The sequence below is a fragment of the Esox lucius genome, chromosome 19, assembly GCF_011004845.1.
Source record: "Esox lucius isolate fEsoLuc1 chromosome 19, fEsoLuc1.pri, whole genome shotgun sequence".
NCBI classification, from domain to species: Eukaryota; Metazoa; Chordata; class Actinopteri; order Esociformes; family Esocidae; genus Esox; species Esox lucius.
Window position 1 is genome coordinate 27272039 of NC_047587.1, and position 15084 is coordinate 27287122.

Sequence of the window (15084 nt, forward strand, 5' to 3'; positions counted from 1 at the left end):
GCACGAAGCATCACACGGTCGGGAAAGAGCACTTACCCTTGGTATATAGTGCCTTATACACTTATAAAACAGTAACACAATTAGAACAATAACAAGTGTAATGTCATTTATTGGTGTCTTATAAACAAGGTGGCTTGAATCCTGCATGCTGATTGGTTGATAGCCATGTTATATGAGACCGTATACCATGGCTATGACATCTTATCACTTTGTAGTGTTCTAATTGTGTTGGTAACTGGTTCATACTGACTTATTACAGTTTTTCTTCTTCCTTCCATACATTGGTGGAAAGCATTTTACATTCATAAAGCATATCACATGAACGGTCCTAAAACTAGACTGTCCTACTTGCAGACATTGTTCACTCATATAACAACTAGAGCCTTGGGTGTATTCATTCAGCCAAACAAAAGGTCGTAGTTGCCAAATAGAGTTTCTACTGGGTAAATTCTGCTAGGTCTCTGTCACTTCTAGCTCTTTTCTGTTTGATGATACCATTTGCAACTAAAATCTTTTGTTTGGCGGAATGAATACATCCATGATAACTTTGGCACAGCCAGTAGCATATATTTTAACATTTGGTGGCATTGAATGAAAGCAAAAGAGATAGCAAAACATTTAGTGACTCAATTCCTCTTGGCATTACACTGTTTGACTGAGTAAATAAAATTCCTTTGAGTTAATCTAAACACAATGACTCAGACATGGATTGAACTCAGCTTTGGGCTGAATTTCGACTCAACTCAGACTTAGCCAAAGGGACTTGACTCAGATTCAAGGTTTAGTTACTCAACTACAACTCTGGTAATAAATCAGTGTGTATTTTAGCACAATCGGGAAAGCCATAACTGGTTCTATGTAGTGTAACTATATATGTAGAAACTATACACTTTATGTACTTTTTCTGATGTCCGGTACAACATTACTCTATGTGCTGACATAATAATGAAAATATTCCTGAGGTGTTTTATGCATTGATCAACAATTCTTCCTCTGTTTCTGATTTAACCCTGTGCTGTCAGTGATGGGAATAGTGGATACAAGAAAAGGGCGAGCCTCCCCACAGGGTCTCTCTAGGTCTCAAGGTTCATTCTGAATCGATGCAGAGAAACCATATGACTCAGTCCATGAAGAGGCTATGTGAGAGATGTGAGAGTGCTGAAGATGACAACGGAGAGTTTCATATTAGGGAGAGGATAGAGGCAGAGAGAACAGAGGATAAATGATGTCACACTGATGAGCCAATGTAGCGAAGGGGGGTTCAAACAGAGCATGTCTCTAATGAGAGCCGTGAAACAGCAGAGGCTTCAGACGGGTTGGGATGAAGGCGGGGTCAACACAGAAATGGTCAATTAGAGGCAGCATTAGTAGTTCCATTACCCCATTTCATGATATTTTTATTACACAACGCATACTAATGACATAGTAGTCTGTGCTTTGAAACGTTTCAGTGATTACGTACAGTAGGAAATTACAAACTGGCTGGTTCACACTGAATACTTATTGGCAGAATTTTGAGAAAATTTTCTAATTAGTTGGGAACCAGTGCATAATAGCAATAAGACACCTCAGGGTTGGTGGTATACAGCCAGAAAACCACGGCAAAACCACAGCATAAGAACAGCCCTTAGCCACGGTACCAAACCTCCTCATGCCTTATTACTTAAAAATAGAGGATCTTTTGGTGTGGATTATTTCATTTGCAAAGACTATATTGGCAAGATTCTTGTCATAGTGCCTTCTAATGGTGCCGTACTGGGCTCCTGGGGATTTCAACAGATGGACGCCTTCTATTAAGCATGTGGCACTGAGGGGGATCTCACCAAAGAAAGCTGAACAACACTACGTGGTGCAATGTATGCCTCTGGCCAAGCATTTCTGTTAAGAAAGAAATATTACGACAAATTTGTATTTTGACTCAGATAATTATGGAATGGCTATTGTTTTGGAGTCACTAATTGTCAGACAAAATCGTGGCCAATGTACGATATATTATGCAACAGATCCAGTGTACAGCATATTAAACAACAGATCCAATGGACAGTATATTATGCAACGGATCCAATGTACAGTACAGTATATTAGACCACAGATCCAATTTACTATATGTATTTTATTGCATGACATAAGTATTTGATCACCTACTAACCAGTAAGAATTCCGGATCTCACAGACCTGTTAGCTTTTCTTTAAGAAGCCCTCCTGTTCTCTCCTGTATGAGACCTAGTATCACACTATGCTGTCATGGATTAAAATCCTGCAGCGCCTGCTCAAGTCAGCGCATGTCCAGGCCCGTCTGAAGTTTGCCATTGACCATCTGGATGATCCAGAGGAGGAATGGGAGAAGGTCAGGTGGTCTGATGAGGCAAAAATAGACTTTTTGGTCTAAACTCCACTCGCTGTGTTTGGAGGAAGAAGAAGGATGAGAACAACCCCAAGAACACCATCCCAACCGTGAAGCATGGAGGTGGAAACATCATTCTTTGGGGATGCTTTTCTGCAAAGGGGACAGGACTACTGCACCGTATTGAGGGGAGGGTGGATGGGGCCATGTATCGTGAGATCTTGTCCAACAACCTCCTTCCCTCAGTAAGAGCATTGAAGATGGGTCGTGGCTGGGTCTTCCAGCATGACAACGACCCGAAACACATAGCCAGGGCAACTAAGGAGTGGCTCCGTAAGAAGCATCTCAAGGTTCTGGAGTGGCCTAGCTTGTCTCCAGACCTGAACCCAATAGAAAATCTTTGGAGGGAGCTGAAAGTCCGTATTGCCCAGCGACAGCCCCGAAACCTGAAGGATCTGGAGAAGGTCTGTATGGAGGAGTGGGCCAAAAACCTGGTCAAGAACTACAGGAAACATATGATCTCTGTAATTGCAAACATTGATTTCTGTACCAAATATTAAGTTCTGCTTTTTTGATGTATTAAAATACTTATGTCATGCAATAAAAATGCTAATTAATTACTTAAAAATCATACAATGTGATTTTCTGGATCTTTGTTTTAGATTCCGTCACTCACAGTTGAATTGTACCAATCATAAAAATTCTACATGCTTTGTAAGTGGGAAAACCTAATTCTGGGTCCTGTCACCCCTACACCATCCTTCCATTTTTCAAATTATCCTGGAAAACCAAGTGTTATTTTCTATTCATTTATCTAATCATGAAAAGATCAGAGTCTTGAGGAAATATAAAGAAAATGTTTCACACCACTTCTGTGCCCCCATCAATGGATTAAAATAAAGTAGTGCTTAATTATTCAATAGATGTATTATTAATTAAATGTGCTGAGATATGTTCTGCACAGACTATAAATACATTAATTTGTGGAGAAAATCCTTCCTTTTCGCCTAGGAAGTATGGATAATGTGGTGGCAGATGTGATCGATTGGTTACAAATACTGTACCAAAATCTCTGTACCATCACATCTAAGCCAAGACGAAAATATGTTGATGAAAATGACAATTACTTTCCCTAACCTAACTCATTCTAGATTGAGGATGAAATCGAGACTTCTTCTATTCAGTGACCAACAAAAAAAGGTTGCTTTTTTGTCCAAAGTGCCTGACAGCTATATTCATGTTGTGTAGATCTGTCATTTGCCTTACAGTCAGGCTAGGTTTTGAGGGTTTCATATTTGATATTGTCATATTTTTAAACAATTCCATTTGACTTAAAAAAAAATACATCCGTTACGCACTTCCATTTGAAAAGCCTTAGATACACATTTGCTGCATCAATCTGATCTTCATGCACACTGGCCCTCCTGGCTCTAAATAAAATGCAGTGTTTCTGTCAGAGACCTTCATAAAGATATAGATGTCTCTGACTGGGGCCAGGTTGCGAGAGAGTCTTCCCCCCCCCCGCATGTATCCACCAATACTAGCATCAGAAGACAAGAGATGTACTAGTAGCAAACTCTTTTGTTTTGTATCGCCTTGGTCCTCTCATTTCAGTAAATCATTTTAGTTCTGTAATGAAGTGATTGTTACTAGAGTATACATACATGTCTGTTTCTGCCACTTCTATGGGCTGATTGGTAGCTGAGCTTTCTGAAAGGTGTCAGTGTAGTAAGACAGCAAGGGGTTGATATTATTATTATCTTTAATAAAACAGCTCTTCTAAAATGAATCCACACTGCTGTCACAATAATCCAGCCTCAATTGGTTTTGTCAGTCAGTTGATCATTTATTAGCATTTGTATTCTGAGGGCTCTCTCGGTGAACACTGTCTATAATGATTATTTTGTTTGTTAGACCTGAAATGGATGTGAAATAATGGCAGGTTCTGTGTGTGTTTCTAGACACTGCCCACCACACAGTACGAGCTGGAGATTGTAGCTCAGGACATGAAGGGACGAGATGTGGGACTGACAGGAACAGCCACGGCAACCATCACCATCACAGACAAGAACGACCACGCCCCAGAGTTCACCCACTCTTTGGTAAGTACCCTGCGCTCTTTGAATTAGCGAGGACTCGAGAAAAGCTGGACAGACCCTCAAGGAACCATTGCTAGTTATTTTCAGATTATGTTGTACATCAGAAGCCTCTGTGCCTTTTCCTTCTGCTCCGGCATAGAATGTGCTGTATTTTGATGCAGAGGGAATGGGCAGTGTGGCTGTGTTACAGTGTGGCTGTGTGGCTTTGTTACAGTGTGGCTGTGGTACAGTGTGGCTTTGTGGCTGTGTTACATTGTGGCTGTGGTACACTGTGGCTGTGTTAAAGTGTGACTGTGTTACAGTGTGGGTGTGTTATAGTGTGGCTGTGTTACAGTGTGGGTGTGTTACAGTGTGGCTGTGTTCCAGTGTGGGTGTGTTACAGTGTGGCTGTGTTCCAGTATGGGTGTGGTAAAGTGTGGCTGTGGTCTAGTATGGCTGTGATACAGTGTGGCTGTGTTACAGTGTGGCTGTGATACAGTGTGGCTGTGTTACAGTGTGGCTGTGGTACAGTGTGGCTGCAGTGCAGCATTGAGGGCAGCATTGCATGTTGCACACTCTCCTCTTCCAGCCTGTCTGCTGAGCAGCTCCCAGGGAGTCTATTTACACCTCCTCAGATGAGGTCCGGATGGGAGGGCAGATGTGAAAGGGCCGCGCTGGCCCTGCTGGCTGCCCCCGGAAGGTTCTGGAAGCTGACAGCATTTTTTGGGGGTGATCCCTGTATGGGGTACCTTTCTATTTCCCGTCTCCTGACAAGTTCTTATACTCTTCCAGTCCCAGCAGAAACTCTCACTAGGTCAGTCAGGGAGACAGACCTCGCAAAATACAGGTTCGGTCCCATCTATCAATGTAATCAGGGACAAGTGATGGAGTAGGCTTCACACAAACACACGTACGAATACACACACCCCGAACACACACACGCGATGAACCAGCTATCCTCGCTGACCTCTGCGCTCCCATTTAACATGATTGCGTTGTAATTCTCAGAGCCTGCCCTAGGAAAGGCACAGTGCACATCAGGATCTGCCCTGTCTGTGTGTGTGTGTGTGTGTGTGTCTTTGTGTGTCTATGTGTTTGTGTCCACATATACTAAACGACACAACACAAAATCAGATGGTAGTGGTGCACGAGGGAGATAAGGGAATGTCTGTGTTTGAGTGTATGTCTTGTGCTCTTCTGATCATGCTGTAGGTTTCCTTTGTCAGCGCAGCCTCAAGGCTGTGGTAGAAAGGCTTTCTACCCACCCAAAACCCACCAGCCCATCTCTGTCATTCCATCTCAGCACACGCAGAAGCTGCACTTAACAAACGTAACCTATTTGCCTGTTTGCGCAAACTCATGATGCATTTGTCAAAAAACTGCAACTGTTGCTGTCTTTTCCCTTTTCCTGGAGGTGAAGAGAAAGGCATGAGAGCCTGAAGGAGAGGTTGTAATGTTGAGTTGTGTGGTTTTTAATGGAAATGCCCGGAGCTGTTGTCAGGCTTGGAGACACATCACCCCCAACCTCCGCCATGCTGGCTCCCATGATGCATTGCACTGTCAGGGGAGTGTTGTAAGGAGTGGATCTTCACAGTGAAATGTTCCGGCTGAGGAGGCATGCCGGGGCCGCGCAGAGTGCACCATGTCCGTGTCCTCACTTAATGCCTCCATCTTTCTTCAGGGGAGCCGTTTAACGGCGTGGAGAAATGTTCCCTTTTAAAAATGTAGCCATTTAAGGCACTAAGCTACTCAGATAGGTCCTCAACTGCCCACTCAGGAGCATCTAACCTGGTCATGAATCATCTTCGTCTTGCTTCATACTGTCGTGGGTGTGGGTGAGCTGGCGCGTTTACGCGGACGTGGGTGGGCACATTCCTAGATATCGAATTCCACTTATGGACTTTAAAAGGAAAACTCTAGCTCTGAGAGGAAATAAAAGCATCTCCTGCTCTGTTCACGAGCTGCATTCAAGCGAGACAAGTGCTTGCCTACCCCGCAGCATACACAAATAAAAACAAATTGTATTTGTCACATGCTTCGTAAACAACAGGTGTATACTGTCAGTGGAAAGCTTGCGTACCGGTACCGGGGAAATGTGTTGGCATGACTCCACCACACACTAGTATACTTTAAGATGTACCTAAATCAACCAGTTTGGGTTCACAGTTTTTTCTGCCAGGCCCCTGCGCTGTTGAAATCCACTTAAAGGCTTTGATTCCTCTACAACGTATTGAGACTAAATAAAGCTCCACCAAGACAAACATGGCTAGTAAGGGATTACACGTTCTCTACTGCTCTGAAACACCATTCAAACAAAAGAATGTGGGATTTGTTTGTGCCCGCTTTTTCCATTTTCTTTCTTACACAGTATGAAACTGCTCAAAAATGGCGTTACAAGGTTCAGGTTTACTTTTACTCATCAAAAATTCTGAGTGAAATGGATTCAAACACATGTGGTGTCTTGTAGCTGGAGGGCGGACTGGGGTCGTCATAGGAGATGCTGTTGTTTCATGTCTGGTAATGGACAGTGTATGGTATCTAAACCTATTATAGTGTCCTTGGACTGCACTATAGCTCTCCTTGGCTCTCTTTGACAGCCCTGTGTAAAAAGTAAGAATAATCCTCGTATTGTTGAATATAGGTGCATTATGATAAATCTATGCATCTATAATAAGCAAAAATAATTGGGCACCGTTTATGTTGATACGAAGCTGCCACAACCTACAGCTGCAGACTGTCTTTGAAATGTATATATATTTTTATTTTTTTTACAGTGCTGTTTACTCACTGAGGAACTGACCAGGGGACGTGGAATATTCCTTTCATTATTCATTACAGCCTTGATCCCTTTGAAAGCTGACCACTGATCCACACCAGTAAAGCCAGACAGAAATGTTCACAAATGATTGAAAATCAGAACAGACCTTGAGGGAAACATAATGATAACACATAGGTTTATCAGAAAAATGGTACCAAAAACAAAATAAAGCAAGATACATAAATGCATACACACAATTATGCACGTTGCATTTGCACTCCTTACCTACGTTTTTTCTGCCAAATGAACTGCCTGTTTACTACAGATCCAATACTGGACAAGTTCAATCACAAGCTAACTACTGATTTGTATTTCTCAAAATATCTGTGGAACTCTCACTGTTTTTTAGAGATACAACAGAAATGTCATGGACCATGAGAGAGTGAGTAAAGGTAGACATAAAGGTGACTTTGCTTGAGGCGCATGGCACCTTCTTATGACATACATTGCATTGTGAAAATGTTATTTGTAGTACCTGTAATTGCTTTACTGAATTACAGAATAGTATACAATAAACTTAAGCCTGAGTCTCTACAAAGGAGGGGATTTTAAAGTATTGGATCTTTAGGCAGAACATCACCTAAGAAAGGAATATGTTTTATATTTTGTCATTTGTTATATTTAATATAAGTATTGGATAGGTGGAAGACAGCCTACACACAGTATTGGATAGGTGGATGATATTCTACACAGAGTATTACTATTGGATAGATGGATGACAGTCTACACACAGTATTAGTATTCAATAGGTGGATGACAGCCTACACACAATATTCGTATGGGATAGGTGGATGACAGCCTACACACAGTATTAGTATTGGATAGAGGATGATAGCCTACACACACTCAAACAGTATTAGCATTGGATAGGTGGATGACAGTCTATACACAGTATTAGCATTGGATAGGTGGATGACAGCCTACACAGTACTAATATTGTATAGAGGATGATAGCCTACACACACTCAAACAGTATTAGCATTGGCTAGGTGGATGACAGTCTATACACAGTATTAGTATTGGATAGGTGGATGACATTCTACACACAGTATAAGTATTGGATAGAGGATGAAAGCCTACACACAGTATTAGTATTGAATAGGGATGACAGCCTACACACAGTATTTGCATTGGAATGAGGGATGACAGCCTAAACAGAGACACACTAGCAAAGGTTTAGGTACTTTCTGGCATTTATTTTGATGGACTGTGGGTTTTTTAATCAGAAAAAATATTGTTAACCAATTCCCATGCTTTTGAAATAATGGAGAGAACACTTCCTGATTCTGTTTCCAAAAATTCTGTTCTGTTTCATGAACTGGTTCCAATCACTGGACTCAGTCACTGTAGGACAGGAACGTTTATCTACCAAGTAGTAGCATCTGTGACTTCACAGGCCTGTCCTTTGTCACTCACTAATGTTTGTGTTGACAACATACCCCAGCCACCCCATCCCCACACCCTAGCCTTGGATGATAGCTGGCATCTAATTTCTTGACTAGCCTGTTCTATTGCAGCCACTGATCCGGTTTATCACTCCTGCCATTCAGAGAGACTGACAGACAATCCATGCCCTCGTTTCCCAGTGCTGATGGGAGAATATGCTCGTCATCTAAATGATAATGATGTAAACATTGATGTCTGAGACAAGGAGGTCTGTCCTACCGAGGCCTGACCAGGGCTCTCTGTCAGGGATATGGTTCGGTCTCACCGAAGGCTGCCGGACATGTGTCAGGGTTTTACTCCGGCTGCATGATTGCTCCACTAGTTTAGAGATACTTGGCTAGCTTTCTAATCTGAGGGGGGTTGTTGGAGTGGAAGCGTCTGTCTTCGTTTGTGTGGAATGGACTATATCTGTGGGATGGAAGAGTGCTGGGAGGGCCTGGATCAGGGTTTAAACCACCACAAAATGGTTTCCGCTTGATTGCTTTGGGCTGACAAAAGATATCCTAGCTCATATTATGTTTTGTTTTCCTTTGGTATTGTAACCTTTCAATGGAGACAAGAGAGTTGTTTAGCTTGTTATTTTGGGCACATATAGGAGCTTGGTTTGTGCACTGACACAATTAGCACCTCGTCCCGATTGTCACGTTCACACTGACTACTTCTCAGTAGGGAATGCACACATGCAAAACATGTCCTCTTCTCTTGTTGACTTTTACTAGAGATTTCTTCTCCCATTTTCTAGCAACTAGCGATTCAACAAGACGAAGCGCTAAGCATTAGATGCTATCGGTGTGTGGTCAACAAAATCCAGCATGAGGTGAAATTGGAGGTAAGACAGGCGCCAAATGGTCACAAGGTCAACACTCACCGCAGCATGCCATGGTTTTTAGACTTTTCTTCCTCTATCAGATAAGAGGTCATTGCTTACTGCAGGAGAACATTTGGTGCTTACAATTATTTTAAACCTGCAGTGTCTGAAATTGGCCACCTGGAAGCCATTATATCTCCTTGTGTCATTCAGATCCTGTGATGACTAAGCAACCAATCACGTAAGCCAAACAGTTATGGCTCGCTTTTAACAAGCGTAATGCAAATATGAATCTAACGCTGTAGGTCCAGTTAGCACCAGTATTTGTCCTATTACATTTAGATAGGATATCTACCTAAACTACCTACTATAGACAATGCAATAATTACTATTACTGTATGTGTCCAGTTCTACATCTACTGTAGGTCAATTCAGTTTTACAACAAGTTATTTATGGAGGGCTTGGTACGACAAGCAAATTACAGGAAACAAGCATGTTACAGGGAAATAACTTCTAAAAGTTTACTTCATTCAGTGTAGGCAAGTAGACGTTAGACATTCTGTTTCTGAACCTAGGGCAAGTGGTTGAAGGTGCCAGAGCCTCAGTTTTATCCTGCTGAAATAAAGTGTTTGACACATGGCCTCCCATAGCCCCAGACTCAAATAGACATAAATGGGTCCAGAGAGGGGCTGTGTAGTGTGGATGGACACTTGAGTGAAGTCAATGGAGAGCTGTTTGAACCACTGAGAGAACACATGCAGCGAGATATAAAGGGCCCCAGTCAATCGGCTGTTAGCCTCTCTTCTGTAGCTCTCAAATAACAACATACTACCAACAACATTATTGTACTGTATGGGTTTTGACTGACATATATTTTAAGTTTTAGTACCGGCTGTGATTATGTTTTTTGAAAGGTGAGTCATTGAGGGTAACAATGAATGTTCTAGAAAATGCACTGAAATGATAATGCCCACTTTGATGTGTGTGCTCTCACTCAAACCCTTGTAATTCTCATTTAAACCACACATTTTCCTGAAATATCCTTATAATGTATTTAATACAATGTCAATTATTTTTTGTTTCAGTTTTCAACACATTTGTAGAAAAGTAATTGTAAAAAAGAGAGAGGTCAATGATTAGATTTAGTCTTTGGTCAGATTAACTCTTGTATTGTCAACTTTGTTCTGACACTTTATCCATGAACTCCAAATGATTCCCCTTCTAATTGTTACCCTGGTTATGCATATGCTTTTTATATTTCCTTGGCAAGAAACATATCAATATAGCCTTTTGGGGTTAAGGGTTTGACACTAGTTGATCTTTTCCATCCAAAATTTAACATATAACTGTTTTCAGCCCGAGGAAAACAGAATTAACTAACAATGAAATATTTCTTTCTGAACTTTTGACTTTTGTTCTGTGTTATTTTACATATTGTTTGGCCAGAGGGTGTTAAGTCTAAATCTTTAACAGAAACTTTATTTAGAAAAAACGAACATGATTTTAAGGTTGTTTTGTTCCCTCTATAATGGACTCACTCTAAAGTAAAGCTCTTAAAAATCAGTCCCACAGAGCACTTGTACACTTTACTGGTGGCAAACTGTAGTAGGTGAACAACTAAGCTTTTTAGAGTGCCATGTAATAATAATTGGTTGACATTTTTCTTTATGTCGTCTTTCCTGTGAGGTTACAGAAAGAGTAAAAAAAGCAACTCACCAACGTCACTGATAAACCACCAAAGGAGTGTCAGATCATGAACTATTCAAACTGGTTCTGTTAGTAACACAATTTGAGTTTGTCTAAAGGAATTAGTGCAGTTCCTGTCAATGAAGGTCTATGTCCCCCGCCGAGGGAACACACCCATGGGTGGGTGGTGCTGGAGCCTGGACACAAGACGGGAATCCCTTCAGTGGACTGGAGGAAGTAGAAGCATGAAAGATGTCAATCAATTTTAGCTTTGGAAAAGGAGACAGAAGAGGAAACTACCTTACATGTCAGATTTCACCGTTAATGATGGTGACACTTTGTTGTGACTGGCTCATAGAATATTTAGATTTAATATATTGAAATATACAGAACAATTTAATATTTTTGTTATTTCAGGGTTATAACAGGACTGGTGTAACAGTACCAGTTATATATTTATGTCTCTCTATTTTTATATGTATATAGTTTGGGCACACCTACCCAGGTAAATGGTGTATCTAAAGTGTGTATCTAGCGGTTATCTTGCACCTCCTCTAAAGCATGTATATGCTTCAGGGTATAAAGTACAGTTTTTTTGTTTTTGTTTATATGAAGCACGTCGCTAAAATGTGTTATTAAACTAGATAAATGCTTCGACTAGAGCCCATTTTACTGTGGGCTCTAGTCATTTTAAAGTCAGCTGTAGTTTTCTGTACCACATGTTCAGCTGAAGTGTATCTATGGGAACAGCTTGAGCTGGAGCTCTTTAAATTTAATAACAGTTCAGGTAAGCTCATTAACTTCAGTGGCCCATGAGAGATAGGGAGAGAGAAACAGAGAGAGAGAAAGAGACAGAGGGAGACAGAGGGAGAGAGAGACAGAGAGAGGGAGAGAGAGACAGAGAGAGGGAGAGAGAGTCCGTGGTGATTATTGACCAAAGGATGTATATCAATCATGTAAGATAGGCTGGTTTCAACACAGCTGAGGAGATAAGAAACAGAACTGTGGAAGATTAAAATGATTTGTAGTTTATTACAGGTAAAATCTTTTAGCATGTCTGAGATTATAAAAAAATAAATTGAGCTAGCAATAAACTCTTCGGAAGTAATGTATCAAAGTTAAATTAATGTCATTATCTAGGAACCTGATCTGCATTTCATATGTAATTGGAAAGTTAGTGGTTTGCAATTTCACTAGCTTTTGAGAAATGCATCTCAAATATAGTATTTAAATGCCCAAGCCTCGTTATGGAGTTCCAGGGCATCCAAAAACAAGAACAAAACACTAAGCTGTCATTAACCTAAAGTGGGTCCTTAGATGTTGTACAGATACAAATATATAATTCCCGCCAATATTTGCAGTTTTGTAGTGCATTTTATGGAAGTTGAGTGATCATTTCCTGAGCTAGCATATTCCAATGCATGTGTGCCCTTCCTGCATTGGAATTACTCCCACCTGCACCTTCAGGAAATCATTATTTGAGTTCCACAAAATGTATTGTAACATTATAAAGTATGAAATTATACTATTGCATGTTTACAACATCTAAGGACCACACAGATATTTGCAAGTTTTAAAGTAACAAGTGGATGTTTTGAAGGATGACTGACAGAAGTAAAAAAAAAGAAAAAAAAAAAATTGGGAAAGATTTTCACTGGGAGGCTTTCATTATTGTTCGTTTAAGTTGACCAGTTAGATGTTGCCAGCAGGCAGAAGTAGATAGAAAGACAAAACTTTACTCCTCGGCTGTGATGTCACAGCTCCTTAGGGAGATAGCCTTGTCTCCCCAGGGAATAAAGTGACATACCACTGTGTGTTTGCTGTCAGCTCAATCTACACGACCACAGAGACGTGTCATAAAGCACTTTCCATTAGGACAAATAAACAGCTGCTATTCTCTCCCTGCTTGGCTGTCTCTGTCAGAGCAACTGAATGAGACCACATTTATATTCATACGCCGATATGACGTCCCAGCATCCCTGGGCTTTTTTTCTTATTTCTTCCTTTTTGTCAGTGGTCTGCCGTGAGGATGGGGGGACGTCGACGGAGTATTATCGGCGAAGGTGTGAAAAGATTTTCATGATGAATGTGACAGTATGGTTTTTATCTCCCTGAGAGAAATTGGTAAAAAAAAAAAAAAACTGAGAGATAGATGTTCTTTCTCCTCTTCACTCCACTTAATGTTAATTCAGGCTTAGCAGCCATTCGTCCTGACCTATTGAAATGTACAGAGGAAGGCCAGGGACAGACAGACAGACAGACAGAGTAGACACAGTGCATTGACAGCACAGAGAGGACATCTCAACACTGAAATAAAACTGTTATCAGGCTCACAGTGCCAGCTGGCGTTGAATGATGAATGGAAAGGAAAAACTAAATGAATTTCCAAAGTGGTGTTAATGAAGTTTGATGGTGACCCCCAGCTCCTGTTATATCCCCACATTAGATCAGTGAGCGTGCATTGTCAGCATCAAGTACTGAGCGCGTGGAAAGGGTTTGCAGGCCATTTCCACTGAGGCATGCACTATGCCAAGTAGTTCAGTGATGTCCCTGTGTTCTGAGTAACTGCTTTCTCCCTCCAGCTACAAGTATGGCCATTGTTATGACGACGGCCATGGCCATGGGGATTAGCAGTGCTTAGGGGGCTTGTGATGAAGCTAGTATGATGATTTGGCAAAACATTTTCTCCACAGTTTTGTTTGCACCACCATCGTTGAGGAGAACCCTGAGCTGCACTGGCAGCTATTACTGGCTTTAACCTGCTAAGGCTGGTCATCACATAGGACGTCTTACTGTGTTTTTGTTTTTAACTCCCCACTCCCGTTACCCCTCTGCCCTAAGTGCTTCTTGCAGCCATTGGGCTGGTCCCAGATCAGATATTGGCATATTGCCACGGTGCTCTGGAGTTTTGGTAACAATGTCATTGTTCTCATGTGACTGCATTTGAAAGCTCACATTTTCTGGCTGCCGAGTAGGAACCGTTTTGCCATTTTTCATGCTGCATGCTTGGCCCACATGGGTCAAGAGCGTCCCATCGCAATGCTTTGAATATTGTATGTACGTTTATTTTGGGGGGGCGATAAGTTGTACCTATACCTAGCTTACAGTTCATTATTTAATTAACTAAAAGCTTGATCAAGTGAAAGTGTATATTACCAATTGATTTCCTAAAAGTCTGGTCCCTAAGCAGGCAGGGGAGGAAACATGGGTTTGTCCTCTGGCCTGCTCTGAACTGCCCTGGCCTGGCCTCTACCAACCTGGTCATCCCTTCACTGTGTGTTTGCAGAGGTCCCACAATCTATTATTGACTCTGGATTTCGCTTTCTCCGTTACACATCAAAGAACACACACACACACAGGTCTGTGGGGCAAGGCCAGTCTGAGTTGGTGGTTATTTCCCACATCCTCTCACACCACTGGTTACTTTGTGCACTCAGAGGAATTGGGGTCTTATCTGTAGCAGGCCAGGAGTTCAATGGCAATGACCTACAGAGATTGAATACATCCATCTGAGTGCCTGGCTGCTTGAGATGATTAAATGAAAACCTATTGGCCAGTGATCTCCCTCTCTCTCCATCTCCTTGTTACATCTTCTTCTCTCTCCCTGCTCTCTCTCTCTCTCTTTGTTTTTTAAACAATTCGTCATCCACAGATCTGGTTCAATATATCTTCAAATTAGTCATCATCCACAGAATCTAGTTCAATATATCTTAAAATAAGATCTCCAGAAATGGCAGAGTCTTTGCAGATGATGTTTTAAAACATCTCTACAGAAGTCTAGGCAACCGGTTTTTAAATGTCTTAACCAAAAATCAAAACCAACATATATTACCATTGTGTGGTTACCAAAGTAAATGTTATCAGTGAATGTAACAAAATAAATGCCTACTAAAATAAACAAAT

The 15084-nt window shown here is 41.3% G+C and overlaps 1 protein-coding gene across 2 annotated transcripts in view; it reads left to right on the forward strand.

The window, feature by feature from the left end:
- Window positions 1-15084, forward strand: part of cdh13 (cadherin 13, H-cadherin (heart)) — a 433392-nt gene that overhangs the window by 345300 nt on the left and 73008 nt on the right. For both annotated transcript variants that reach the window (XM_020056601.2, XM_010894024.3), the window contains one exon: window positions 4306-4446. In XM_020056601.2, coding sequence (XP_019912160.1) covers window positions 4306-4446 — 141 coding nt within the window. The remainder of the gene's footprint in view (window positions 1-4305; window positions 4447-15084) is intronic.